A 27,544-nucleotide genomic window follows, 5' to 3' on the forward strand; every position below is an offset into this window, starting at 1 on the left:
TTGATTAAAAAATTAATTGATTTCATTACCAAATTTCAATTAATTTTTTAATTGATTCAATTAAAAATTTAATTGTTGTTGATTGCAAAACTCAATTAATTTATTAATTAAAAAAGGTAACTACTTTCAATTACATTTTGAATTGGCTTAGAATTTTTATATGGACTAACAATTGATTGTTTGAAAAAATTTTTAATTAAAAATTTAAAAAAATGTTCATCACTTTTTTATCTGACTTAGTCTTCCGAATTTGATTAAAAAGTTAATTGTATCAATTAATTTTTTAATTAAAAATTTTAAAATTTTCAATCATTGACTTAATTAACTTAATGTTTCTATCATGATTAAAAAGTTAATTGTATCAATTAATTTATTAATTGAAAAAATTTTCAACTTCAATTAACTTTTTAATTGGAAATATTTTGGTGATATTTTTTTCTGTGTAGTTGTTATTGATGTAGGTCGGATGGTATTGCAAATGGGCCATATCGGACCACTTGTACGTATAGCCCCCATATAAACCGACGCTCAGATTTGGCTTGCGGAATACCGGTTGAAATTTGGTACATGGTGTTAGTATAATTGTGTATAGCCCCCATATAAACCGATCCCCAGATTTGGCTTGCGGAGCCTCTAAGAGAAGCAAATTTCATACTATCCGGCTGAAATTTGGTACATGGTGTAAGTATATGGTCTCTAACAACTATGCAAAAATTTGTCCACATCGGTCCATTATTATATATAGCCCCCATATAAACCGATTCCCCGATTTGGCTTGCGGATCCTCTAAGAAAAGCAAATTTCATGCGTGCCGGTTGAAATTTAGTATATGGTCTAACAAACATGCAAAAATTGGTCCACATCGGTTCTTAATTATATATAGCCCCCATATAAACCGATCCTCAGATTTGAACTCCGGAGCCTCATGGATGAGCAAAATTCATCCGATTCGGTTGAAATTTGGTACGTGGTGTTAGTATATGGTCTCTAACAACCATGCAGGAATTGGTCCATATCGGTTCATAATTATATATAGCCCCCATATAAACCGATCCCGAGATTTGACCTCCGGAGCTCTTGGAGGAGCAAAATTCGGATCCGGTGGAAATTTGGTACGTGGTGAAATTTGGTACATTGCGTTAGTATATGGCCATGCCAAAATTGGTCCATATCGGTCTATAGTTATATAGCCGATCCCCAAAAATAATCTACCAAAATTTCTATAGAAAATTTTGTCAAAATTTTATTACTATACAAAATTGTGTCAAAATTTTATCTCTATACAAAATTTTGTCAAGATTTTATTTCTATAGAAAATTTTGTCAAAATGTTATTTCTGTTGTTGTTTTTGATTTCAGCTTAAAACCATGCATTGACTAAACTAAAGGGTGATTTGTTAAGAGCTTGATAACTTTTTTTTTAAAAAAAAAGCATAAAATTTGCAAAATCTCATCGGTTCTTTATTTGAAACGTTAGATTGGTCCATGACATTTACTTTTTGAAGATAATTTCATTTAAATGTTGACCGCGGCTGCGTCTTAGGTGGTCCATTCGGAAAGTCCAATTTTGGGCAACTTTTTCGAGCATTTCGGCCGGAATAGCCCGAATTTCTTCGGAAATGTTGTCTTCCAAAGCTGGAATAGTTGCTGGCTTATTTCTGTAGACTTTAGACTTGACGTAGCCCCACAAAAAATAGTCTAAAGGCGTCAAATCGCATGATCTTGGTGGCCAACTTACCGGTCCATTTCTTGAGATGAATTGTTCTCCGAAGTTTTCCCTCAAAATGGCCATAGAATCGCGAGCTGTGTGGCATGTAGCGCCATCTTGTTGAAACCACATGTCAACCAAGTTCAGTTCTTCCATTTTTGGCAACAAAAAGTTTGTTAGCATCGAACGATAGCGATCGCCATTCACCGTAACGTTGCGTCCAACAGCATCTTTGAAAAAATACGGTCCAATGATTCCACCAGCGTACAAACCACACCAAACAGTGCATTTTTCGGGATGCATGGGCAGTTCTTGAACGGCTTCTGGTTGCTCTTCACTCCAAATGCGGCAATTTTGCTTATTTACGTAGCCATTCAACCAGAAATGAGCCTCATCGCTGAACAAAATTTGTCGATAAACACATTTCGAACCGAACACTGATTTTGGTAATAAAATTCAATGATTTGCAAGCGTTGCTCGTTAGTAAGTCTATTCATGATGAAATGTCAAAGCATACTGAGCATCTTTCTCTTTGACACCATGTCTGAAATCCCACGTGATCTGTCAAATACTAATGCATGAAAATCCTAACCTCAAAAGAATCACCCTTTACAAGTGTAGCTTAACCAACAGAGGAAAAGAATGTTTGTCAAATTTATTTGGGCAAAGCCCTATAGACTGCAAGATGGACGCACGTTTCGGAATTACCACATTCCTCATCAGACCCTCCACTTGCAGCAAAACTATCAGCCAATTATCAGAATAAATTCAGGCAGTTCATTAAACCCAACAATGAACCACACTTGAACCTTCTGAAAAAAGGTTTTACATGATAGCCAGCTTATGCCGAAATAAATTCGTACATATCTCTTTTCCTTTGCCACCGTCAAATCATCGATTTGAGTGCAGTTGGCTGGGTTTATTTTGAGCGTGCTTCCTCTTTTTCCATTCGTTTTGTTTTGTTATTGTTGGTTTTGTTCTTTAATCATTAGGGCTGTTTTCTTTTAACACTGGATGCAGCATTTGTATGGGCTATCCAGAACATCGTTGCACTGGTGTTCTATCCAGAACATCTCATCAGTGCAAGTCGAGTCGGTGTTACCAGATTGCATTTTGATAAAGTGACGCTTTTTAGCTTTCACAATAGCAGTTTATTGTGACTAATTTATCGAATATCATGAAATTCAAAGTGAAACAGTGTCATGAATAATCGCAGCAGTACATATTTATAACTATTTAAGCATTTCATACATTAAAAATTTAATATTTCACTTGTTTTCTGTGATTGTTTTTAAACAGCTGATGACAGTGTTTCATATTTTTTGGAGATGTCCTGGATAAACGAGTACTCTGTTTTCTTTTAGTCCGTGAATGCTTAGGATATCCAGTGCAAAAAGAAAACAGCCCTATTGTTGTTGTTTTTGATTTCAGCTTAAAACCATGCATTGACTAAACTACAAGTGTAGCTTACCCAACAGAGGAAAATAATGTTTGTCAAATTTATTTGGGCAAAGCCCTATAGACTGCAAGATGGTTGGAAGGACGCACGTTTTAATGCTTTAGAAAATTTTGTCAAAATTTTATTTCTATAGAACATTTTGTCAAACTGAATTATATACGCATTTAATCGGCCTTTTTTTTAATATATACCCCGTATGGACTAACTTACAATTGAGAAGACGGTGTTAAGAAGTTTTAAGATACCTTGTCATCGGCAAGTGTTACTGCAACCCAAGTAATTCGATTGTGGATGTCAGTCTTTAGTACAAGTTTCTATGTAATCCATGGTGGAGGGTACATAAGATGGGCTGTACCTCAGGCGCATTCAAAAAGACAGGAACAGGTTCCCTTAATGGCATGCTGCATATATTGCCTTTAGACATATTGCCCAAACAGGATCGCTGTGGTCGAAAAAATGTCACAGTCTTCAACCTAAAACCAGATGTATCAAACGGAGTAGATTACACTCTGGCGAAACCGCTTTTTGACAAGGAATTTGAGGGGCGTGATGCACGCAGACCCCGGGGAATAACAGTTATATAGATTTCTATACTGATAGCTCCAAATTGGATGGATAAGTGCGTTTTGGAGTCCCTCTAACTTAAAATTGTGAAAAGACTACCTAATCAGGCTGAAATATTAGCAACCACAAATGTTAGCATAAATTTATACTCAGACCTGGAATTTGTCTTTCTTAATTCGAAAACGACCACAGACTCTCTCAACGAGATGGCGGACCAATATAATACTCAGCAAATATGGTTGCAAGGCTAGGAACTACCTTCCATATTCCAGGCGAACTTGTTGGTATGACTCTGTCTACCTATAGTATATAGTATTGCATGTAAAGGCTGTTGACAACTGCAAGAATTGTAACGACACCAAGCAAATACGGCCCCATCTAATCGTAAATCTCACACTAGATATGCTAGTGTTTACAAGACGTCAGACATCACACCTAATGTCTGCAGTAGGTTAGGTTAGTATAGGTGGCAGCCCGATGTATCAGGCTCACTTAGACTATTCAGTCCATTGTGATACCACATTGGTGAACTTCTCTTTCTTATCACTAAGTGCTGCCCGATTCCATGTTAAGCTCAATGACAAGGGACCTCCTTTTTATAGCCGAGTCCGAAAGGCGTTCCACATTGCAGTGACACCACTTAGAGAAACACTCAAAAATGTCACCAGTATTTCTGAGAGGACCGCTCCACCGCTGAAAACACTTTTTGGTGTTCGGTCGAAGCAGGAATCGAACCCACGACCTTGTGTATGCAAGGCGTTCATGCTAACCATTGCACCACGGTGGCTCCCCTGTCTGCAGTAACTGTTCGCTGCCTGATTGAGTTTAGAAAAACCGTTGGGGTGAAGTGTAACGACTACTAAATAAGCTTTCATGATGGTAACTTGAATAAATGAATGTGGACTAATTTCAATATTTCATCCGTGTTTTATACCAAAGAAATGTAGTGCACAGAAATCAGGAACAAACGTAAATGATGTTTATATTTTTATTATTTTTTTTTTTGTTAATTTTATTGATCCTTTGTTATTTTTTATGTCTGTTGAAAAGATAGGTTTTTTTTTTTTTTTTAATGTAAACCCACTCTCTACAGACAAAATGAAAGCAATATTTTTCAGAAAAGAAAAAAAAAAAACAATTGGACTAATCCATCTATTAATATCACAAACTATTTTTTTTTTGTATCTATAGAAACATTTTATATAAGATATTGTGAAGAAAATGAAAGCTGGAGTAAAAATATAGAAAAATCTCACACACAAAAAATATTACCAAAAGATTTCCAGTTTGAAGTTGGAAAAATTTTCAATTAATAAATTAATTGATACTATTAACTTTTTATTCAAAATAGAAACATAAAGTTAATTAGTTAATGATTTACAATTTGTAAATTTTTAATTAAAAAATTAATTGATACAATTAACTTTTTATCAAACTCAGACGACTAGGTCAGTTAAAAAACATGACATTTTTTTAAATTTTTAATAAAAATTTATTTCAAACAATCAATTTTTAATCAAACTAAAAAAACTAAGTCGGTTAAGAAAATAAATGAAAATCGTTATTTTTTAATTAAAACTTTAATTGAGTTTTGCCATCAACATCAATTAAATTTTTAATTGAATCAATGAAAAAATTAATTGAAATTTCCTAATGAAGTCAATTAATTTTTTAATCAAGTAATGAAAACTGTGATTGACTAACATTTTCGTGATTGAAGACATTTCAATTAAAAAATTAATTGGATCAATTAATTTCGTGATTGAATCAGAAAAAAAAACTTTTTGTGTGCAGGAACAGGATTTTGAGTCAGCTGCACGTTGTAAGCGTGTAAATGCAAGTATTTTGCATAGTGTTCATCAAAGGTGATCGTGAGCAGTGTTGTCAGTATTGGGGATTTTCCTCCAAATTGGAATATTTTTCGCTGATGGGGAAAGACATTTCTGAGTTTTGGACTTAAGGATTTGGTGGGGAATATTCAGAAAATTGGGAATTTTTGTGGATAATGTGTTCAGTACAATAAATCAGGTTTTGAGTAATGGTGAGAGATGAATTATTGAGCATGGCTTCGGTTTGAGATGAACGGCTCTCCAGCCACATTATTGAAATATTGCAAAAAGAATTAAAAAAAATAGACTTTTCTACGACTGCAAGAAACATTGAAAGAAAAAATGAATGTTTCATTAATGAAAGCGTCTCTGTAAATTTTTGAATAAAAATTTCAAAATGTTAATATCAAAATTTTGAATATTCAAGGTTTTTATATTTTTGAAATTACATCAATATTTTAGAATATTTTAAAAATGAAAATAATATTTTAGTAGGCAATTTCTGTAGTTAATAACAATCTTTGGTCATGGTTCCGACATAATATTACAATGTTTTTTTTTTTTTTTTTTCAAGAACAAATTTGAATCAGTTTACTCCATTTTCAAAAGTTGTTAAAAAATATAAATCATATTTCACATAGTAATAATCATTTTATCTCTTACAGGAAGATCTGATAATCCTAATGATGCAAATACGAATGTGGATTTGAAAGAAAGAGTAAGTTTTTTTCTTTTTGTTTTTTTACTAGCACTATTTTATATTAACTACCTGTTCAATATAGTTCCTACGTAAGCTGAATCGCCAGGAACGCGTAGTTGAAGAAGTAAAATTGGTTTTGAAACCACGATACAACAAGAAGCACATAACAAAAGAGGATTACAAAGAAATCATGCGACGTGCTGTGCCTAAGGTAAATTATAGGCTACTCTATGTTTGGATTAGTGTGGGTTATTAACTCCACATTTGTTTTTTATAATTTTACATAGATTTGTCACAGCAGATCGGGCGAAATAGATCCTAATAAGATCAAGAACTTGATCGATGCTTATGTCAAGAAATTCCGTGCAAAGCATAAGAAATTGAATCTTATTAGCACCGGCCAAGTTAGTAGCGCTGTAAAATGTGCCGCATACTTGAAGAAACTGTAGATGCCGAACGCTGAGAGAAATCAGCATTGAAAATCAAGGCATAAGTCTTTGACCTAATTGTATAAAATGTGAGTATTATCACAAACCCCATTCGAGTAGTCTGAAGAAAAACTAACTATCTCCTCTATTCGCAGTTCATTATTAAAAATTTGTGGAGATACATACACACATTATATGATTGGGTTCATTAAAAGCTATCACACTACATTCACCTCCAAGCCGAAACAAAATTGGCAAATATGTAGTAATTCTTCAACCATTTGAGCTACTAGATGGACAAACACGATAATGGTTAGCAGATATATTTATATCTTTTAATTGTAGTCTTAATTGTGTAGTATGTAAGTAATTCCCCATTTGAATTGAAGTAACTTTCAAAAATGTCGTCGCAAAAGAGAGAAAGAAGTAAGCCTATATGAAATTTTCCGTATATTATTTTCTTTTTTCTTACACATTTATAAAAGTTTTACTTTAACATAAAATTATTTATATTTATGCTTGGTATTTATTTGAAATCATCGTTAATCCAAAAAAAAAGAAAACAGATATTATTACAGAGATAATAGTGTTTAAATTTCGCAACAAATACAAACGTACATACATATACACCCTTATATTTTACTTATAAGTACTATCAAACAAAACAAAAAATAACATGGACTTTGAAAGGATTATTATTATTCTGCTACTTCTGCTTTTTACCCCATCATTACCACCACATGGGCAAGCAATGTTAGAAGAAGTAATTATTTAAACAAAAAAGTATATATATTGGATTTACATAATTTTATTTTGTTTTCATTTTCTTTATCATTTTGTTCTATTTACTTTAAATTTTTTTTTTTCGAAAGTAATTAAGTTACAGCAATACATAATAAAATTATCAATTATATTTCTAACAAACAAACAAAAACATCATGAGTTTACTATAAATGAAACAGACAGTTTTAGCTTCATATAGTATTTAGTACACTTTCAACTGTGTAATAGAAATTATTGATCAATAAATAAATATTTACTAATAAAACAAAATTAAAATCTATGATTTGGCAATGGTAACGATAGTAAGTAGTAAACGAAATTCCAAGTAGTAGGCTATGTAATGTGCATTTCCCTGTTAAATGTTTACATGAATGGGGTCAGAGAATGAAGTCGACCCATTTTCGACGGCTAAGGCGATATAAATTTGTCTATTAGGCGGCGGACAATTACCCTTTAGAAAATCGATTTGAAATTATCCAAATGGTAATGAGATTAATTGTACAAACAATCCTACACTCAAACTTACATTTCATTGAAGTTTTCTGAGTTAAACTTTTACAAAATTATTATAGCAGCTTGATAATGATTAGTCGTGGGTGGAAGGTTCAAAATGTTTTTTTCTGATATTAGAAAGTTCCAGATTTTCGTGAAAAAAGCAGCCATATACTTGTTTGTCTTTGGACTCGCATTAGTCTTGCAGGCCGCAAGGCTATCAGTGAAAAAGACACATCTTTCAGCATCGTCATCTAACAGGTTGGCTGATAAGTCCCCGGTCTAACAAGAAAAACATTTTTTTTTTGTCAAAATTCGTTTTTATTATTCAACATAGTTCCCTTCAAGAGCGATACAACGATTATAACGACCTTCCAATTTTTTGATATCATTTTGGTAGTACTCCTTCGGTTTTGCCTCAAAATAGTCCTCAGTTTCGGCGATCACCTCTTCATTGCAGCCAAATTTTTTCCCTGCGAACATCCTTTTGAGGTCTGAGAACAAGACGCTGGGGCCAGATCTGGAGAATACGGTGGATGGGGAAGCAATTCGAAGGCCAATTCATGAATTTTTGCCATCGTTCTCAATGACTTGTGGCACGGTGCGTTGTCTTTGTGGAACAACACTTTTCTTCTTCATATGGGGCCGTTTTGCCGCGATTTCGACCTTCGAACGCTCCTATAACGCCATATAAATAGTCACTGTTGATGGTTTTTCCCTTCTCAAGATAATCGGTAAAAATTATTCCATGCGTCTTTGAGTCTTTCCACGCTTAGTAGACGGTTCACCGGTCTCTGTCCACTCAGCCGACTGTCGATTAGACTCAGGAGTGTAGTGATGGAGCTTTGGATGTTTGTTCATCCAATAAATCAAATTTTAGATTTTACTAAAAATATATTTTTATTAGAACTGTAACTTTTACATGTGCTTACGTTAACGGTTCAAAAGCAAAGAGGTAGAGAAAAGTATGTTGATCGTTGATGTCTAGTTAATTCTATTCGATGTAATACAGATACATAAACAACTAAGTTTGTGTTAGTAAAAGCTTTGTATAAGGAATGTGGATTAAAACGGACTAGTGAAAATTAGTGAAGCAGTATTGTGGGTTGCCACATGGCTCCCCCCTTTAGTGACCAAGCTACAGATACCGAGCTGGGAATTGGAAATGTCTTCCTGATCTTGTAACCTTGTTCTTGTCGCATTCCGGGTTGCAGTTGGGCGGATCAGGCACGGTCTCCGAACTGCTCTCGATACCACTTCCTTCACTGGTCGGTTCACTTGACGTTTCATGTGGGGCAATCGATTGAGGCTTTATATGGTTGGCTGTGGTGTACTTAGTGGTGCCATGTCCAGCGATGTAGGCGGGCTTTAAACGGTCTATTGAAACGCACACTGTCCGTCCACGGATGTTTACTTTAAAATTTTTTTCCTTTTTAGCCACTACCTCGAAATGTCCCTCGTATGGTGGTTGTAAAGGGGCACATACATGGTCATTTCTTACAAATACATATTTGCATGAATCCAAGTCAGAATGAATGAAAGTTTTACCAGCACTATGACGAGAAGCTTCATTAGGCAATAAAGATTGCACTTTACGGCGCAATTGCTTGATAAACTCTGAGTTGTTCTCGGCGATGTCAATAGCATGGAAAAACTCACCAGGCACTCGGATGGGTGCGCCAAATAACATTTCAGCTGGGCTCGCATTAATATCCTCCTTTATAGATGCACGTAGTCCAAGCAAGACTAATGGAAGTATGGAGCACCAATCGTTGGTTTGGTGACTTCTTATCGATGTTTTGAGAGTGCGATGCCAACGTTCCACCATTCCATTTGCTTGTGGGTGGTATGCTGTGGTTTTCAGGTGTTGGATTCCAAGCATCTGCATAAGCTCTCTAAAAATTTGGGATTCAAATTGCCGCCCAAATCCGACGTGATGCGCACAGGAACACCATATAATGATATCCAACCACTTATAAAAGCAAAAGCCACTGTTTCAGCAGTTATGTCTGGTATCGGTATGGCAGCTGGCCAACGGGAAAACCGATCAATTATAGTGAGGCAATATCGTTGACCCCTTGATGGTGGCAATGGACCAATAATGTCGATATGTACGTGATCGAATCGTGAATCAGTCGGACCAAATTCACCTACAGCTCACTTAGTGTGACGGCTGACCTTGTTTCGTTGACAAATCACACAGTTTCTAACAAATTCGGCGATGTCTTTCGACATAGATGGCCACACGAAATTTCTTGAAACAAATTTGATCGTTGCTTTTCGACCTGGTTGTGATAAACAATGGAATTTGTTGATAAAAATTGGCGTCGAAAAGACACTGTCACAAAAGGTCTCATCATTCCATTGCTCACATCACAGTGAAGAAAACGGTGCGAATCTGGAAGAAGAGAAAGTTTTTTAAAAGACAATGAATTTTTTTTACCAGAATTGAGAAGTGCGTCTAGATCTGAATCAGACTCTTGCTCCTTCGCCAGTTCATCGAAACTTATTGTCTTTTCTATAGCGCAAATTCAAGACAGAAAATCGGCTGGGATGTTGCTTTTTCCTTCGATGTACCGGATGTCGGTCGAAAACTGGCTAATATAATCCAGCTGCCGTATTCTTCGTGGTGAAATTTTGTCACGTTTTTGTCGAAAAGCGAAGCAAAGCGGCTTATGGTCCGTGAAAATTGTGAAATTTCTGCCTTCAAGCAAATATTGAAAATGTTCTATGCCTTGGTATATAGCAACTAGTTCGCGATCGTAGGTGCTATATCGCTGTTGTGCTGGTGTTAACTTTTTAGAGTAAAATCCCAACGGTTGGCTTTCCCCGTTGACAATTTGATGAACTACTGCTCCAACAGCTTCGCTGGACGCATCAGCTGTTAATGTAAGTTTTGCATCATTTACGTAGTAATTAAGCAGAGTTGCGTTTGACAAGCTATCTTTGCAAGCCTGAAACGCTTGCAGCGCTGCCTCTGTCCAAACGATTGGTGTGACGTCATTCTTCTTATTGTCATGTATTAGGGCTTGCAAAACTTTTTGGCTTAATACTGCGTTCGGAATGAATGTCCTATAGAAATTTACCATTCCAAGAAACTTTCAACTCGTTGGCTGTGTTAGGCGGCGGAAAGTTACTTATCGTTTCAACTCGCTCTGCCTTCGGTTTTAGCCCTTTGGATGTGATCGTGTGTCCCAAAAAATCGATTTCCCAAACTGACACTTGGAAAAGTTCACAGCTAAATTGTATTTGCGTAGGCGTTCAAAAACAATTCGGAGATGACTTTCATGCTGCTGTTCCGAGTCCGAGACTACGAGGATGTCATCAATGTAAATGAAAACAAAGTTTATGTCTCTGAATATGTCGTCCATATGTCTCTGGAACGTTTGCGCAGCGTTCCGCAAGCCAAAAGTCATCCGCTTGAACTCGAAAAGGCCGAAAGGTGTTATTATCGCCGTTTTTGGAATATCAGCTGGATCTCTTTTAATTTTATGATAGGCACGTTGCAGATCAATAACAGAAAAACATTTTTTATTGTGCAGGATGGATAGAACATCATGAATGAAGGGTATAGGGTACCGGTCTGGCAAGGTAACGTTGTTTAACCCGCGGTAGTCCCCACATGGCCTCCCGTCGCCATTCGATTTGCGAACCATATGCAACGGGCTTGACCAGCAACTGCTGGATTGACAAATATCGTTATCAAGCATGTATTGGAATTCTGCTTTGGCTGCTCGCAGTTTATCACCGGTCAACTTCCGTGGGCGGGCAAAAACTGGATTACCGCTTGTAACAATGTGATGGGTGACATTAGAATAAACACCGATAGCTTTTTCCAGCCGTATTCATAAAAAGTTAATTGACGTTTATGAACGATTGATAAATTATTTCGTGAAAAATAGCATTCATAAACGATTAATAGCTTACCAAACCTTTAACAAGTCTTTGGTAAATTGTAAAAATTTATTGTAGGATGTACCCTTCTTTAACTCTTTGATAAAATTGCAAAATGCTTTTTTTGGGCAATACCTATAAATTTATCGCTGTTTTATGCTATTTTGTATATCATTATATGCCAATGCATATAAAATGGGCGATCTTTTCTTATAATAACCCTATTTTGATGTAATTTTTCAAAATACCAATCCAAATAAGAGAACTGCAGAAATAGACGTACAAAATTCATACCAACCAATATTATGTAAATTTAACGTCATCTTAAACTTTCTTTTGTTACTTTAATTTATTAATTTATACAGAATGTAATGCATTCTGTATAAATTAATTTAGCCTGGAAAATTATGTTTCGCCACAAAATCATTAAAATGTTGAGATTTTATTTTTATTAAGATCAACCGGTTATAATTCGATCTTCATCACTACGATGAAAATGACAAGATGTAACGACATGTGTTGCCACCTTATCACTAAAAACGCATGATAACTATAATAGTGTTATTAATGATTAATGAATACCTATTTTTATATAAGGCTTATAGAATAAAAAGAGCGTAATAGCTATCACTGGTTTAGAGTGCACGTTAATGATTTTTTATGAATAAGGCCGTTAGGCTGAAAAGTCGTGATATCATTGTATTCACGTAAAAGATTAGAATATTTGTTTGTTACGTCGAATGTCGTAATTGACAAAACGTGCTCTTTGACGATTTCAGCACTAACTTCTAGCAGTGTTTTCCTGTCTACCAACATATTTCTGTTAACATCCACCAGCAGATCGAATCTTCTTAAAAAATCATTACCTATTATTGGGCACGTCACATCGGCAATGATAAAACGCCATTCAAAAACACGCTTAAGGCCGAGTGATATTTTTAAACGCCGCTCTCCATATGTTTTTATGCTTGAACCGTTGGCAGCAAATAGCTTTGTTGATTGGGGTCTTGTGCGCCTGTCCTCGCTCCGCGGTGGAATGACAGATATGTCGGCCCCAGTATCAATTAAAATTTTAAATTTTGTGCTATTGTCTAATATCATCAAACGATAAACGGTTTTACTAGACGTCAGACGTCATGTTTAGTTTTTTTGAGTGGTGGTAAAAGAACATGGAGCGCGACATTTTTCAGATTTGGGTCCAAACCTCCGATGGTACCAGCATTCCCCACTTGCGGGTACTGATGAATTCGATTGGTTGCGCCAAGAACGGCTGGATGATGAACGTGAGCGTATTTGTTTCTTAAACATCTTGTCAAAATTTCTTTCCAAACGCGACATTCTCCTGCAAATTTCTGACATGGTGGATTCCTGGGATGGTTTTTCTATGGCGCAAACCTGCCCAAAGTCACTAATCTCCATTACCTTGTCTGCCAACTTTGCCAAATCTCCCAGTTCTGCATTTGAGGCTTGCAATATGGCTCGAACATTTGCTGGGAGTCGTTGAAGCCACAAGGATTTCAAGAAATCGTCGCTTACCTTGTCCTTCGCCAACTCTTTCAACTCGCTCAGCAGTTGCGTTGGACGACGATCGCCTAGTTCAACATCGGACAACAATTTTTGTGTCTTTTTTTGTTCACTTTCGCAAAAACGTTCGATGATGCATTTTTTGAGGTTATCATATTTGCCTGTTTCAGGCGGATTTAAAATTGCATCAGAGATTTGAGCTAAGACGTTGGATTCCACAGCAGCCACCACGGTGTTGAATTTTGAACGGTCAGTAACAATTTTCCCAATGCCGAATTGTGCCTCTATTTGTGCGAACCAAATTTCAGGTCTCTCAGGCCAAAAAGGTGGAACTTGTTGATACTCGTTGTACCATGGTATCATCCTCTTGGTTTTCTTGTGGTCTTGAATCTTCTCCGGAAGGCATGGTGGAAAAATGATTTTAACCGTCGGGGTCACCAATTTGGATGTTTGTTCATCCAATAAATCAAATTTTAGATTTTACTAAAAATATATTTTTATTAGAACTGTAACTTTTACATGTGCTTACGTTAACGGTTCAAAAGCAAAGAGGTAGAGAAAAGTATGTTGATCGTTGATGTCTAGTTAATTCTATTCGATGTAATACAGATACATAAACAACTAAGTTTGTGTTAGTAAAAGCTTTGTATAAGGAATGTGGATTAAAACGGACTAGTGAAAATTAGTGAAGCAGTATTGTGGGTTGCCACAGAGCCATGTTTCATCCATTGTCACATATCGACGAGTTAACAACTCCAAACACCGCTCAGAATCATCAACACGTTGTTGTTTTTGGTAAAATGTGAGCACGCGCGGCACCCATTTTGCACAGAGCTTCCGCATATCCAAATATTGATGAATGATATGACCAACACGTTCCTTTGATATCTTTAAGGCCTCTGCTATCTCGATCAACTTAATTTTACGGTCATTCAAAATCATTTTGTGTATTTTTTGATGTTTTCGTCGGTAACCACCTCTTTCGGGCGTCCAATGCGATCACCGTCCTCCGTGCTCATTTCACCACGCTTGAATTTTGCATACCAATCAATTATTGTTGATTCCTTGGGGCAGAGTCCGGAAACTCATCAAGCCAAGTTTTTGCTTCCACCGTATTTTTTCCCTTCAGAAAACAGTATTTTATCAAAACACGAAATTCCTTTCTTTCCATTTTTTTTCACAACAACAAAAGTTGCTTCACAAAAGACGCTCTATCTCACAAACTAATTGACTTACAGACGTCAAATTTTGACACGAATCATTTGAAGGTTGGTACTATATAAAAATAATATGCATTTAATACTAGCGACGCAATCTATGTGTCAGACCGGCGACTTATCAGCCAACCTGTTATTGCAATTTTCAAGGCCTTGAATAAGGCCCTCAGTTCCTCAAAAGTGGAAGACGTGGTGGTGTCAATTCTGAAGTGAAATTTTTGGTCAGCATTAATATTAAAAACACCACAGCCAGTCGAAATGCTTCCCACTGAAACATCCGTGGCATATATATCATATCCATCACCTTTATATTCAGAAATTTCTTTGTTTTATATTAACTTCCTTTGAAGAACCTTATTGAAACGATAGTCGATAATTGGGGTTAGAGACATGTTGTCAAAAATATATTTGAAGCTTTCTGTAACAAGACTATACTTTAGGATTCTCTGATATTGTGTCATATAAAATTCAATTTAATTAACTCCTTGGCTGTAAGCAGCCTCGTCCGATATGAAGGAGGCATTTCATGCGCAGGGGCATAAAAACATGATTAGGGGTTTGTACTAGGGATGCCAGACGTGCTCTTTTAAAGAGCACATGTGCTCTTTTTTACAAAATGTGCTCTTAAAACAAGACAGGCCAAAAGAGCACGCAAAAGTGCTCTTTTTTTGCATCACAACAAATATTAATCAAGCGCGATTCAATAAATGGTAAAAGTAACTGAAAATACGTAAATGTCGCACTAATAGATTTTCCTAGCCGTTATTTTCTAATTAAATAGTGTTTTATTTTATATATCAGAGTCGCAGAAGATGTTGCTTCTTCACTTTGTACTCTGTTCTAAATGTAAACAAACTTCTTCAATAACGTTTTTCACAAAAACACCAAAAAATGACTTAAAGAGTATTGTAAGAAAATTAGCTTGAGTTGAAAGTGGGTTATTTTATGTTTATGGTATGAACCTTTTTGCTATGTTTAAATGAATTATATTTCAATAAATTGGAAATAAATGTTTTTCTTTTATTTGAAAAAGTGTGCTCTATTCTTTTCGTATGTGCTCTTTTTATAAGCTGAATGTGCTCTTTTTTCCTCTTCAAAATCTGGCATCCCTAGTTTGTACAGAAACCAACCAAAGGAAAGGTTTCTTTTAGCTTTTTCAAAACATTTGTCAAAGGACATAATTATAAAGTCGTCAACATACTGAAAAATGACAGTCTTATCATCTTCAATAGCAGGAAGCCCAGCAGTGTAATTATTAAATAGTATAGGCGAAAGACAGCAACCTTTAGGTAAGCCATGCTTGACCACAAATTCTGGCTTGCCAAATGTTAAAATTCTTTCCGATAGGAAATTACCGATCCAATTACAATATCCGCTGTGAATCCGTGATTTAACTAACTGCTCATGTATGCATCACTGGTGTCAAGTGACAGTATCAAAACATTAAAACCGTTTCACTTAAGAATGGCAACCCTGTATAACAATTCTTTAATACATGTGTTTGTGGATGAATTCTTCCTATACGCAAAAGACCGTTGTGGTATAAGACTACTACTCTCAATAATAGGCATAATTCTATCTTTAATCATCAGATTAATGCATTTCATAAAGACAGGTATCAACGATATAGTTTTTAATGTCAACGGATTTCTGGTTGGCTTTCAGATTCGGAATCACTTTTATTCTCCTCCAGGAGATTTTTATCTCATTTCTTAGAAAAACATCATTAAAGGACGTAAGCAAAGCTCTTTTGGCAACGCCAGATGGAACATTAATAATTTCACAAATGATACCATCATGTCCTCCAGCTGAACGGGGTTTTCTTTTTTTCACACACAATTCCAATTCCTCAAACTCCACGTTGTTAATAAAGATCCAAGCAGCTCTTTTATTTCTCGAAATATTGACCTCATCCAACTTGTCTTTTAGCCTCTTTTACCGCCTGTTTCGACATCTCAGTTGATGTTCGGGCTTATTCCAAGTTCTCATGGGTGGGAAATTTCCTGGCTTCTTTTGAGGCAGCATGCTGCAATCTTAAAAGTTTCTTTAGCTCTCACTATTTAGGGCATCTTCCTTTGTACACCACGCATTTTGCCATTTCCACTTTTTCTTTTAAGAATTTTTCAAAAAGATCCACATTCGGCTTCAAATCAATGCTCTTAAGAAATTCGAGAAGCTTGTTCTTGCAGAGGCATTTCCCTCTACCTTCCTCTATTGTAATTGAAATTTGAAGATGTCTGCTGCCACCTATATAGCCCTCACAAACATCCAACGAACCACATAAACCAATGCGAAGGAGGGACAAGTCCAACACAGAGCCATCGGATTCCGCATTTCTTCTGAAAGTGTATTTGCCATTATTCCAGCATCTGAATGATGTACCATTGAAAACTTCATTTAGCTCACGTCCCCTTACATATGTATGTATTTCGAGCATTAAAATCGCAAGCAAAAACTATCCAGAAAAAGACAGAGTTTCCCAACTTCCGCTACAAAAACATCTAGAGCCAAGGATGGTTGAAAATAAACAGAAGTAAGATTTTTTATCGTAAATTTCTGGTTTTCACAATGAGAACTTAATGTGTTTTCTAAGCCCAATGGCTACCCCTCCATAGCCATCTTCGCGAAATTTTTGAATAAGATTGAAATTAATTAATTTGTTTCTGCATACTCTGCAAAAGAAAGAAAGACAGATCCACATTCGGCTTCAAATCCATGCTCTTAAGAAATTTGAGAAGCTTGTTCTTGCAGAGGCATCTCTCTACCTTCCTCTATTGTAATTGAAATTTGAAGATATCTGCTGCCACCTATATAGCCCTCACAAACATCCCACGAACCACATAAACCAATGCGAAGGAGGGACAAGTCCAACACAGAGCCATCGGATTCCGCATTTCTTCTGAAAGTGCATTTGCCATTATTCCAGCATTTGAATGATGTACCATTGAAAAGTTCATTTAGCTCACGTCCCCTTACATATGTATTTCGAGCATTAAAATCGCAAGCAAAACTGGATGAATATCCAGAAAAAGACAGAGTTTCCCAACTTCCGCTACAAAAACATCTAGAGCCAAGGATGGTGGAAAATAAACAGAAGTAAGATTTTTTATCGTAAATTTCTGGTTTTCACAATGAGAACTTGATATGTTTTCTATGGCTACCCCTCCATAACCATCTTCCCGAAATAAGATTGAAATTAATTAATTAAGCAGAATGGACAAAAATACCAAAACTATAGTTATTGAGATAGAATTCAAGAGAATTTCTATCTTTGTTAAAAGATTGAATATTATACTGACAGTTTTTAATCATGACAAATGTGTGAATTTTCATCTTTACCATTAGATGAACCACAGTTTTATGTATATTTGTTTAGCCTTGAGGAGAACTGTTGCATCGCAGCCACAGCTGCTTCATTACCTGTCATCTTCATAAAGTCCATCATAAACGTCATCATCTGCTTGGTAAGTTTCTCCAGCTCATTTACACTCAGTTCCTCTGTCATGTAAACTGGGGTTAAAGGTACTGAATCAGGGAGCATTCTTGGATTCGTATCCACTCCCGCACGGAGAGAAGAAACATGATTGCCACAATCAAAATAATATGATAGGAGCTATTTCTGCGGTGACCATGTAACATTTTCACCTGCAACCATGATGCATCAGTGTACATGGCTCTAAGAAAAATATAATTGTCCTCATCTAAAATGTTATTATATTGATAAAAAGAATTTTGTTTCAATCAAAAGACAATGGTCACGATCTAAAATGTTATGGTATTCGTCAAAAATGATTTTCTTCCAGCTAAAGGAACATGGTCACAACCTAAAATGTTTTGATCTTTATGAAAAAAATTTTTTCGTCGTCGAAAAAAGGACACCACTTGAGAAAAGAAAACACAAAATTAGCATTATTTACTTGTTTTTATTTATTTAAAAACTAATTTATTGTTTATTAGTATTTATAATGTTGTGCAAGCAAACAATTTCAACAGTAAGTAATCATTGCATATGTGCGCCGTGCAAATGTACAAACGCAGACATCATGTAACTGCAAATAATAAAAAATAACATATACCATATATCAAAATGCAGAACAAAAGACAGATACATTTTTTCAATTACACTTCCCTTTTTTTGTGTTCACATAAAACCACGTGCCACTTCTGAATAAATAAATTAACACAAAACACAGTAAGTCCGTTATTTCCGTCCATTCTAAGCAACAATCAAAACTCCACTGACGCGCAAAATGAAAATTGTGTGCATGCTCAACGTTTTTATAAAATTCTTTTCGCTGCAAAAAAGTTAAAAAATTAAATGATCCCAAAAAATGTGCATAGTCTTTATGATCATGTAATGATCTCACATTCTAAGCATTTAAATAATAGAACATGTTTGCGGCATTTGAGAACCATACATTAAACATGTTTTTTCTGTGCGTGCATATTAGAGCTCGACGAAGCATCGGCATTCGGCCAAAAATCGATAATCGGCCACGAATCGGCCTTCGGCATTAAGAGGCCGAAGCCGAAGCTTTTTGAATAATTTATTTCACATTGAATTGTCCAAGTGTTGAATGTACATGCACTGAAAATAAAATAGTTACGTTGTACTGAAGATTACGCTAAGGACAAATTTATTTAAAATAATTAAATTTTTATAAAAAGAAAGTTTATATTCTTTGCTTCAAAAAAATTTTGTTTTATTAAATTTAGGGCACAAATATTGAAAATTAGCGTCCCTCCATTAAAGTCGTATATCTTTGAACTAATTCAAATTTTCCTTACAGTAAAGAAAAACATTTTGATTTAAGGAAATCGTCTTTAAATTAACTGAAAAGCTGAATCTTCAAATATAGGCTAAGACTTATTTTGAGGATTTTGTATCTTCGATTTAATTTTTTTGGAATTAAAACATTTATTAATTTAAAGTATCTGTTATAATTTATTAGCTTTATTAATATATCGCAAAAAGAAAATGAAAATTCCACAAATTATATCTTTATCCGGATTTTCATTTTATTGATTTAATGCTACATAGGTCCAAAAAGTGTCTTTGGCATGGAATCAATACCAATATCCTTAATCTAAGGTCAATCTCTTTGGATCGAAGTAAGCTTTTTTTAATGCAGTTAATTTAAAAAAGTATTACTTTCATTTATTCTACTCAAATTAAGAAATTCTATGCAGTCTTTCAAAGTATCTTCTTCCTCGAACATTTCCGAAGACCTTAAACCATTTTTACAACTTCCACATATTACTATGTTTTTTTTTTTGTCTAAAGAAATTTGTTTTCAATGGGAGAGGGAACGGAACACGCAGAGAAGAAACATGATTACCACAATCACATTCAAAGAGCAAAATAATATGATAGGAGCTATTTTTGCGGCGACCATGTAACATTTTCACCTGCAACTATGTTGGGTCAGTGAACATGATTCTAAGAAAATAAAATTGTCCTCATCTAAAATGTTATTATATTGATAAATAGAATTTTGTTTGAATCAAAAGACAATGGCCACGATCTAAAATGTTATGGTATTCGTCAAAAATGGTTTTCTTCTACACCCTCAAAAAAATCGCTTCTGTAACATATACTCCCAAACACATTTTGCTTCAAGCAAAAAAATTTTTGGGTATTGCCCAAACATTTATATATTTGATTTCTTCCAATATATAATATGTTTGAAAGCATATTGGTGTAAACAAAATAATATGTTTGGGTAGCCTAAGTTCCAAACATTATGTATTTTTCCATCCAAATTCAATAATGTTGTCTTCCAAAAAACTATATGTTATTATGTGAACATATAATATGTTTGGAAACATTTTGAACCCAAAAATATTATATGCTTAGAAGAATTTTCTCCCAAAGAAGATTGTGTTTTTTTTCTGCCTAATTGTATATTCCTTCACATTTTTCTCACTTCCACGAGTTTTTTTAGTTCTGAGCACCTTTTTCTGTAATACAAACATTGTAGAAGAAATTATTCAATTTTATAATTTTTTTTTTAAATTTTACCTTTTGCCAGACGGGGATTCGAACAGCGGACCACACAGTTTGTAAGCCAGCACACTATCCACTGAGCTACGTAGCTGTTATGGTCATCAAGAGATAATTATCGTTATAAGTTATATTTATATAGCATAGCTTGCGGCGCCCACGAGCCGATGCAAACATAACATTGTTTAACAACATAACTTTGTTAAACATACATTTGTTGGTGTTGCAAATCGAACCGGAGAAAAAGACATGTGACTTCGTTTAAACAAATATAACAAGCAAGTGGTGTGATTTTATTGAATGAACATGAATGAATGAAATGACAAATATAACAACAAATTTAGGCGGTAAAAAGACAAATGTAACATAAAGCATAATGAATAAAAACAACTTGACAGTTAATGAAACATTGCACTTATCGATAAATCTATATAATAATTAATATGCACAGTGGATCCAACAAACACCTCCTCAATGTTTATTCACTGTCAAATATCCAAAATATTTAGCAAGTATATATACATATTTACAATATTCAAAAATATTAACAATTTCCAAATTCCAATTTTAACAATTTACAAATTTTTTCATGATTTTGTTTCGGTAGCGACTTTATAAAAATATCAGCAATATTCCTATCAGATGGTACATATGACAAACATATTTCATTTAAGTTATACTTTTCTTTGATATAATGAAATCTAATATCTATATGTTTACTCCGCTTTAACGTCATATGGATTTTCGTTAAATATTGAGCACCTTGATTGTCACAGTACAAAGTTGTAGGCTTCTTATTGATATCTTCGAGTTCCAATTCCATCAACAAACTTCGATGAAAAAAAATTTCTTTTACAGCTTGAGACATAGCGATGTACTCTGCTTCCATCGAACTTAAAGCAACTACGTCTTGTTTCTTGGTTTAGATCAATAGCATTGGATCCCCAATCTGCATCAGAAAAACAACATAAACCATCTGCACCATCAAACGTTAGACTAAATTTGTGTGCTTTTAAATATCGAAGTACATGTTTTGCAGCAGTCATGTGCTCACGATGAGGATGTGAATTAAACTGTGATAACTTAGAAATTGTGTGAGCTATATCTGGTCTTGATATCGTAGCTAAATACATCAAACTCCCTATGAGCGATTGATAAGTTTTCGAATCCACAATTTCATTGCAATTTTCAGCTTCGCATTTCTTTAAAATAGTACCTGGAGGTATTGGAGTACTTGACGGTTTACAATTATCCATATTCCATTGTCCATCATTTAAAAAACTGTTTTGGTGAATTTCAATTTTTCCTCTAGGATCATGCCTCTCAATCTCCATTCCAAGATAATAGTCAACGGGACCTCGATCAATTACTTCAATATGTTGAGATAAATTCTGAAGAATTTCATCCATCGATGTACTCGAACTACAGGCTAATAAAATGTCCTCTTACAATAAACATCTCAGGTTGTTTCATGTAAACATCGTTTTCAAGCTCTCCATTAAGATATGCTGAGACTACATCAACGTGTTTGACCAATAATTTGTAGCGAACCGCTAATGCAAGTATAAGTCGAATTGTAGGTTGACGAATGACTGGAGCATAAGTTTCAGAGTAGTCCAAATTTCGTCGCTGAAGACAGCCTTGTGCAACCAAACGGGCTTTATATTTTTCTATGGTTCCATCAGCTAAACGTTTTCTGGTAAACACCCATTTACAACCTATAACATTCGCATCTTTTGGTTTTTGTACTAATTCCCAGGTATCATTAAGCTGTAGAGTGTCGTATTCGGCCTTCATTGCCAACTTCCATCTCTCCCACTCACTGGTGCTCATAGCTTCAGAAATTGTTTTTGGTTCAGCATCAAACTCTTTAATAACATCAATTTCTTGAACCCAACAACACCTGTCCTAATGATAGCTGGTCTGCCTCTCTTTCTCTTTCCATTCTCATTGGCATTCTCTTCATAAAGAGATTAATTTCCAATGATATCATTGCTCTCTGTATTGTTTGTCAATGAATTGTTTATGAATGAATCGTTTGCAACGTGGTTGTTTGATAGTGACTGATCAATTTGTTCTTCGGTTATGTCTTCAATTTCGTTTGGGTTTTCATTCATAATATTTTCATTATTATTGCCCATACAAACAAATTCAAAAATATTTCCATATTCATCATTTTCAGATACATTGTTTTCAAATTCATTTTCAAAAAATTTTACATCACGGGAGATAATTAATTTTCTCGTTTCCAAATTAAATAATCTGTAGCCTTTAGTATGTGGCTCATATCCAACAAATACAAATATGTTACCTTTTGTGTCCAATTTCGATCGTCCGGGACTTTTGTCAAGAACTACAGCTTTACATCCAAAAGTTTTAAAATATGATACGGATGGCTTTCGACCTGTAAATTTTTCATATGGTGTTATATTATTTAAAACTTTTGTTGGGGAGCGGTTCTTGATATAGACACTAGTATTTACGGCTTCTGCCCATAAGTATTTGGGTAATTTAGATTCCTCCAACAAGCAACGGGTCATCTCCATAATTGTTCGATTGGCTCTCTCACAAACACCATTCTGTTGTGAAGTGTATGCCACAGTGGTTTCGTGAACTATACCTCGTTCTTGCAAAAAATATTTAAATTCATTATTAATATATTCGGTTCCATTATCGCTTCTTAATCTTTTCAAATGGTAACCAGTTTGTCTCTCCATCTCTAATAAATAGGTCTTAAATACAGAAAATGCATCAGATTTAGCCTTCAAAAAATAAACAGAAATGTATCGACTATAGTCATCTATAAATGTTATAAAATACTGTGCACCTCCTTGCGATTTAATTCGTATCGGACCGCAAACGTCCGTGTGCACCAATTCTAGTGGGCTATATGTCACAGTGGTTCCGACAGCTTTAAATGGTCGAACCGATATTTTGCATAATGAGCATGTAACACAATCAATAGGATTTTCAAAATTACCTTGTAAACCACGTACCATTTTTTCGTTTTCCAATTTCTTCAAATCATTGTAATTTAAATGTCCAAATCGTTTATGCCAAAGATTTTCCTTTTGAGTTTCGGTCGTCAACATAGCGTATTCATTTTTGGATTTTATTTGATATAAACCATCCATAAGATGAGCATTAAATTGAAATTTATTATATCGGTCAAATATTTCGGCCTTTCCCTTTGAAAATTTTACGGTAAAACCATGTTCAGTCATTTTTCTAACTGAAAGAAAGTTAGATTTAAATTGAGGTACATACAAAACATTTTGAAGCTTATAAGATTTGTTCCAAAACTTTATATTTACATCTCCAATGGCTTGAACTTTAAAATTTTCACCAGATGCAAGCATGACATCGTCGTGGTATTCTTTCATACCTACAAATAAACGTTTGTCTCGGCAAACGTGGGATGATGCACCACTGTCCAATATCCAATTTGAGAGACTTGATTGAGAAATTGCTGCATTCATGACACACATAGCAGAATTGTCTCTTTTAAATTGGAACTTACACTCTGACTTAATGTGGCCTCTCCTTCCACAATTATAACATTTGACATTTTTATACTTATCTGGCTCATTTTTGGTGATGGATTTCTTTTTCTCATATTTATTTTGTTTACTACGCATTCCAAATATGTGATCACCGACATTATCACCTTTTTCCAGTCTCCTTTGCTCTTCCTCCAAAATTTTATTTTTTAGCACTTCGAGAGTGGGTAAATATCTCGACTTTCGATGGCAACTACGAAATTTTCTAATTCCGATGGTAGACTACCCAGTAAAAATATACTTAGCAATTCATCAGGAATTTTCACGTCTACATCTTTTAAATCGTCTGCCAAAGAACAAAAATTATTAATCTGAGGAGCATACTTTTCACCATATTGAAATTTAAACCGCACAAATTGTTTAAACAAATGGACTTTCCTTGCTGGATCTTTTCCTTTGTAAACCTTCTCCAATTTTACCCAAGCATCTTTCGCAGATTTGCATGATTTGATGTGGATCAATTCTGATGGACGTACCGACAAAATAAGTGTGGCTAAAGCTTTACTATCTTTAACCTTCCATGCCTCCTTTTCTTCAGCTGTTGCAGACAGACTCAGAAAGGAATCGATGACTTCCCAGTAGTCTTGAGTTATCAAGAGACTCCGCATCTGGACAGACCACGATGCATAATTTTCAGAACTTAACTTTTCAATCTGAAAATTAGAACTCATTTTTCTCCGCCTTTTTTATTTGATTTTTCCTTTTAAATTTTAATTAATTTTTTTTTAATTAATTTTTTGTATTTACCAACAATTATTCCAAAGTCTTAATTTTTGTTAACTGGGTTACGCAACGGGTTCCCAACGTGATTCTGGGCCCATAACCTTTGTTGCAAATCGAACCGGAGAAAAAGACATGTGACTTCGTTTAAACAAATATAACAAGCAAGTGGTGTGATTTTATTGAATGAACATGAATGAATGAAATGACAAATATAACAACAAATTTAGGCGGTAAAAAGACAAATGTAACATAAAGCATAATGAATAAAAACAACTTGACAGTTAATGAAACATTGCACTTATCGATAAATCTATATAATAATTAATATGCACAGTGGATCCAACAGTTGGCGACGTGGATCAGTGGTTGGTACGCCGCCTTGCATGCCAAGGGTCCTGGGCTCGATCCCTGCTTCGACGGACACCAATTTTCTTTTTTATTTTTATTTTTTTACATATATTCTAGATACGTTCGGAAATGCCGAAAAGGTGTTCAACATTACATACTACTACATTAAATTTTTACTACGAAACTGTAAAGTGTGTCTTATAAAAGACTTAAAGTCAGAAAAGAACAGTCCTTGATATAAACGAAATGGACTGAGTTCAAATCATATTTTTTTTTTTATTGCAAAAATAAAAATTTTGTAACAAAAAAAGGTTTTTGTATAAAGTTTGAAATTTTCGAAGAAATTCAAAAACTCTTACAAAAGAAGAACGTTAAGTCGAGTATATATATAAATATTTTTCCATCGAATCCTAAACTTAACGATAACCATTCATAAGCACATTACATTTAAATTCTAAACAATAATTTTACAACCAACACATAAATTTATTTGGGTTTGAACAATTGTTTGCTTTCTTTAATAATTTATTTTAAAGAAAATAAACTTATTCAATTGTTGCTTTGGATCATTCCCCACCAAGTTATAATACAATTTGCCGAAAAAAGTATGTTATTCTGGTTTTACCGATTCCAGTTTTGCCGCTAAAATGAGAAATAATTTTAGTGGCAAAACTCGAACTCAATGTCCGCTTTTATTTTCGGAAGTATCCGTCAACTCCTCTTGGACTACTTATTAATAAAGAGGAACTAAACTTTGTTTTTATAGATCTTACTGTTTAATTTTTCACTGTTTCCCAATGTTTTCATTTTACTGTCACAACTCTAAAAAGAGTACACTGAAAAAAATATTGTCGTGAGACCAAAGATTTCATGTCCTTAAAATAATAATACACATTTTGCTTAGCTTAAAAGACGCATTTCTCTAATATAAAGTTGTTTTTATGTTCATAACATGAAAGAAAAAATTTTTGGACTAAGGTCAACTTGACTTTAATAATTCAGAAAATTTCTTTAAAATTAATGAAATTGTCTTTAAATTTGTTGCATTTTTGCATCTTGACTACAAAGCAAAAATCGTAAAAAAATAGGACATGTTTTTCAACACTTTATTTTAAAGACGTTTTTACTCGAACCGTGGCATAATTTTTACTGGAAGTCTTGTTTTTAACGGACTTTTTATAGCATATGAAAAAAGCGAAAATTTTAAATTTGCTTCGTAGAGTCAAATACACAAAACCCACATTTAAAAGAGAATTGTGTCTTAAAAGTATCCTTACTTGAATTCTCCGCTTCATTGGTTTGGCATCAATACCAAAATTGTTAAAGTAGAGACACAATCTTTGGAACCGGGCATGCTTTTTTCAGTGTATAGTGCCCTTTCGTTAGTTTTTATGAATATCCCTTTAATTACCTATGTTTGAATATTTTGACTTACTCGTCCTACGTTCCGATTTGTTTTGACGAAACAAAAAAAATTGTGCCTGTAATGCGAAAATGATAAACAAAACTCATGCTCTTTTTTCAAATGTCTTTTCCATTAGCGTAGCTAGACAATTTTCCTAGGGGGGGCTATAGCCCCCCTAGCTAAAACTTTATAGACTGAACTTATAGGTTCAACTAATGTTTTATTTCATAAAATTGAATAAAAAATAGACATCAAAATAACTCGACAATCAATTTATAATAAATCAACTAAAAGTACCCCACGGGAAATTGGTGCAAATTGCCACTGACGGACCTATCACAGAACTGGTACCTGTGCTCCAGTTAGTTGTAATTTTCACATTTAGTGAAATAAAATTATCATAATGACCTTTTGTTCGATATATTTCAAAAGATTTTTTTTTGCATTTCGGGTTCGATTAGGAGCCCAAATTGAAAGAGATTTCTAAGAGTTTATCCGAGACTGGTTCCTGAGGACCTGTTTATGGGGTGCTCCTGCTAAATTGTCCCAGGACGTGTCCTTTGGGACGAGTCCAAGACGCGTCCTAAAATGTAAATTTACTCTGTCAATGACAAACCCATGTTAAAGTGGACGGTCCCTTCCATACGTTTTGACCAGAACTGGGACTGATCCATACACACCAGGGACTAGTCCTGTACCAGTTCTGTGGTTGATCCATTTCCCGTAGGGTAGTTCCACACTTTTCCCAGCAAAAAATTGGGAGTTGTTCTATAGGCACAACTTTAAAAGCACTTACAAAAATGTCCTCACAAAGAAGTTAACTATTTTAACTACACAGGAAGTGTTTTTACTTCATTTTTTCATATTTTAATGCGTAATGGTACAAATTATTCAAATTTTGCCACAA

The 27,544-nt window shown here is 34.6% G+C and overlaps 2 protein-coding genes across 2 annotated transcripts in view; one reads left to right on the forward strand and one right to left on the reverse strand.

The window, feature by feature from the left end:
- Positions 1-7,746, forward strand: part of LOC142221205 (uncharacterized) — a 59,676-nt gene extending 51,930 nt beyond the window's left edge. The window contains exons 5-8 of the mRNA XM_075290819.1: positions 6,225-6,277; positions 6,342-6,470; positions 6,547-6,776; positions 6,843-7,746. Of these exons, the coding sequence (XP_075146934.1) occupies positions 6,225-6,277; positions 6,342-6,470; positions 6,547-6,708 (344 nt within the window). The 3' untranslated portion in view covers positions 6,709-6,776; positions 6,843-7,746. The remainder of the gene's footprint in view (positions 1-6,224; positions 6,278-6,341; positions 6,471-6,546; positions 6,777-6,842) is intronic.
- Positions 7,747-9,100: 1,354 nt separating this feature from the next.
- On the reverse strand, positions 9,101-9,790 carry LOC142226405 (uncharacterized). Its single transcript, XM_075296405.1, has one exon. It carries the CDS (start codon positions 9,788-9,790, stop codon positions 9,101-9,103), a length of 690 nt encoding a protein of 229 aa, XP_075152520.1.
- Positions 9,791-27,544: the final 17,754 nt, after the last annotated feature.

Source organism: Haematobia irritans, chromosome 1 (genome assembly GCF_050003625.1).
Source record: "Haematobia irritans isolate KBUSLIRL chromosome 1, ASM5000362v1, whole genome shotgun sequence".
NCBI classification, from domain to species: Eukaryota; Metazoa; Arthropoda; class Insecta; order Diptera; family Muscidae; genus Haematobia; species Haematobia irritans.

What these genes read in the sequence shown, in the direction of transcription:
- LOC142226405 (XM_075296405.1), bottom strand. Translation starts at nt 9,790, where the DNA reads ATGGTGGAACGTTGGCATCGCACTCTCAAAACATCGATAAGAAGTCAC.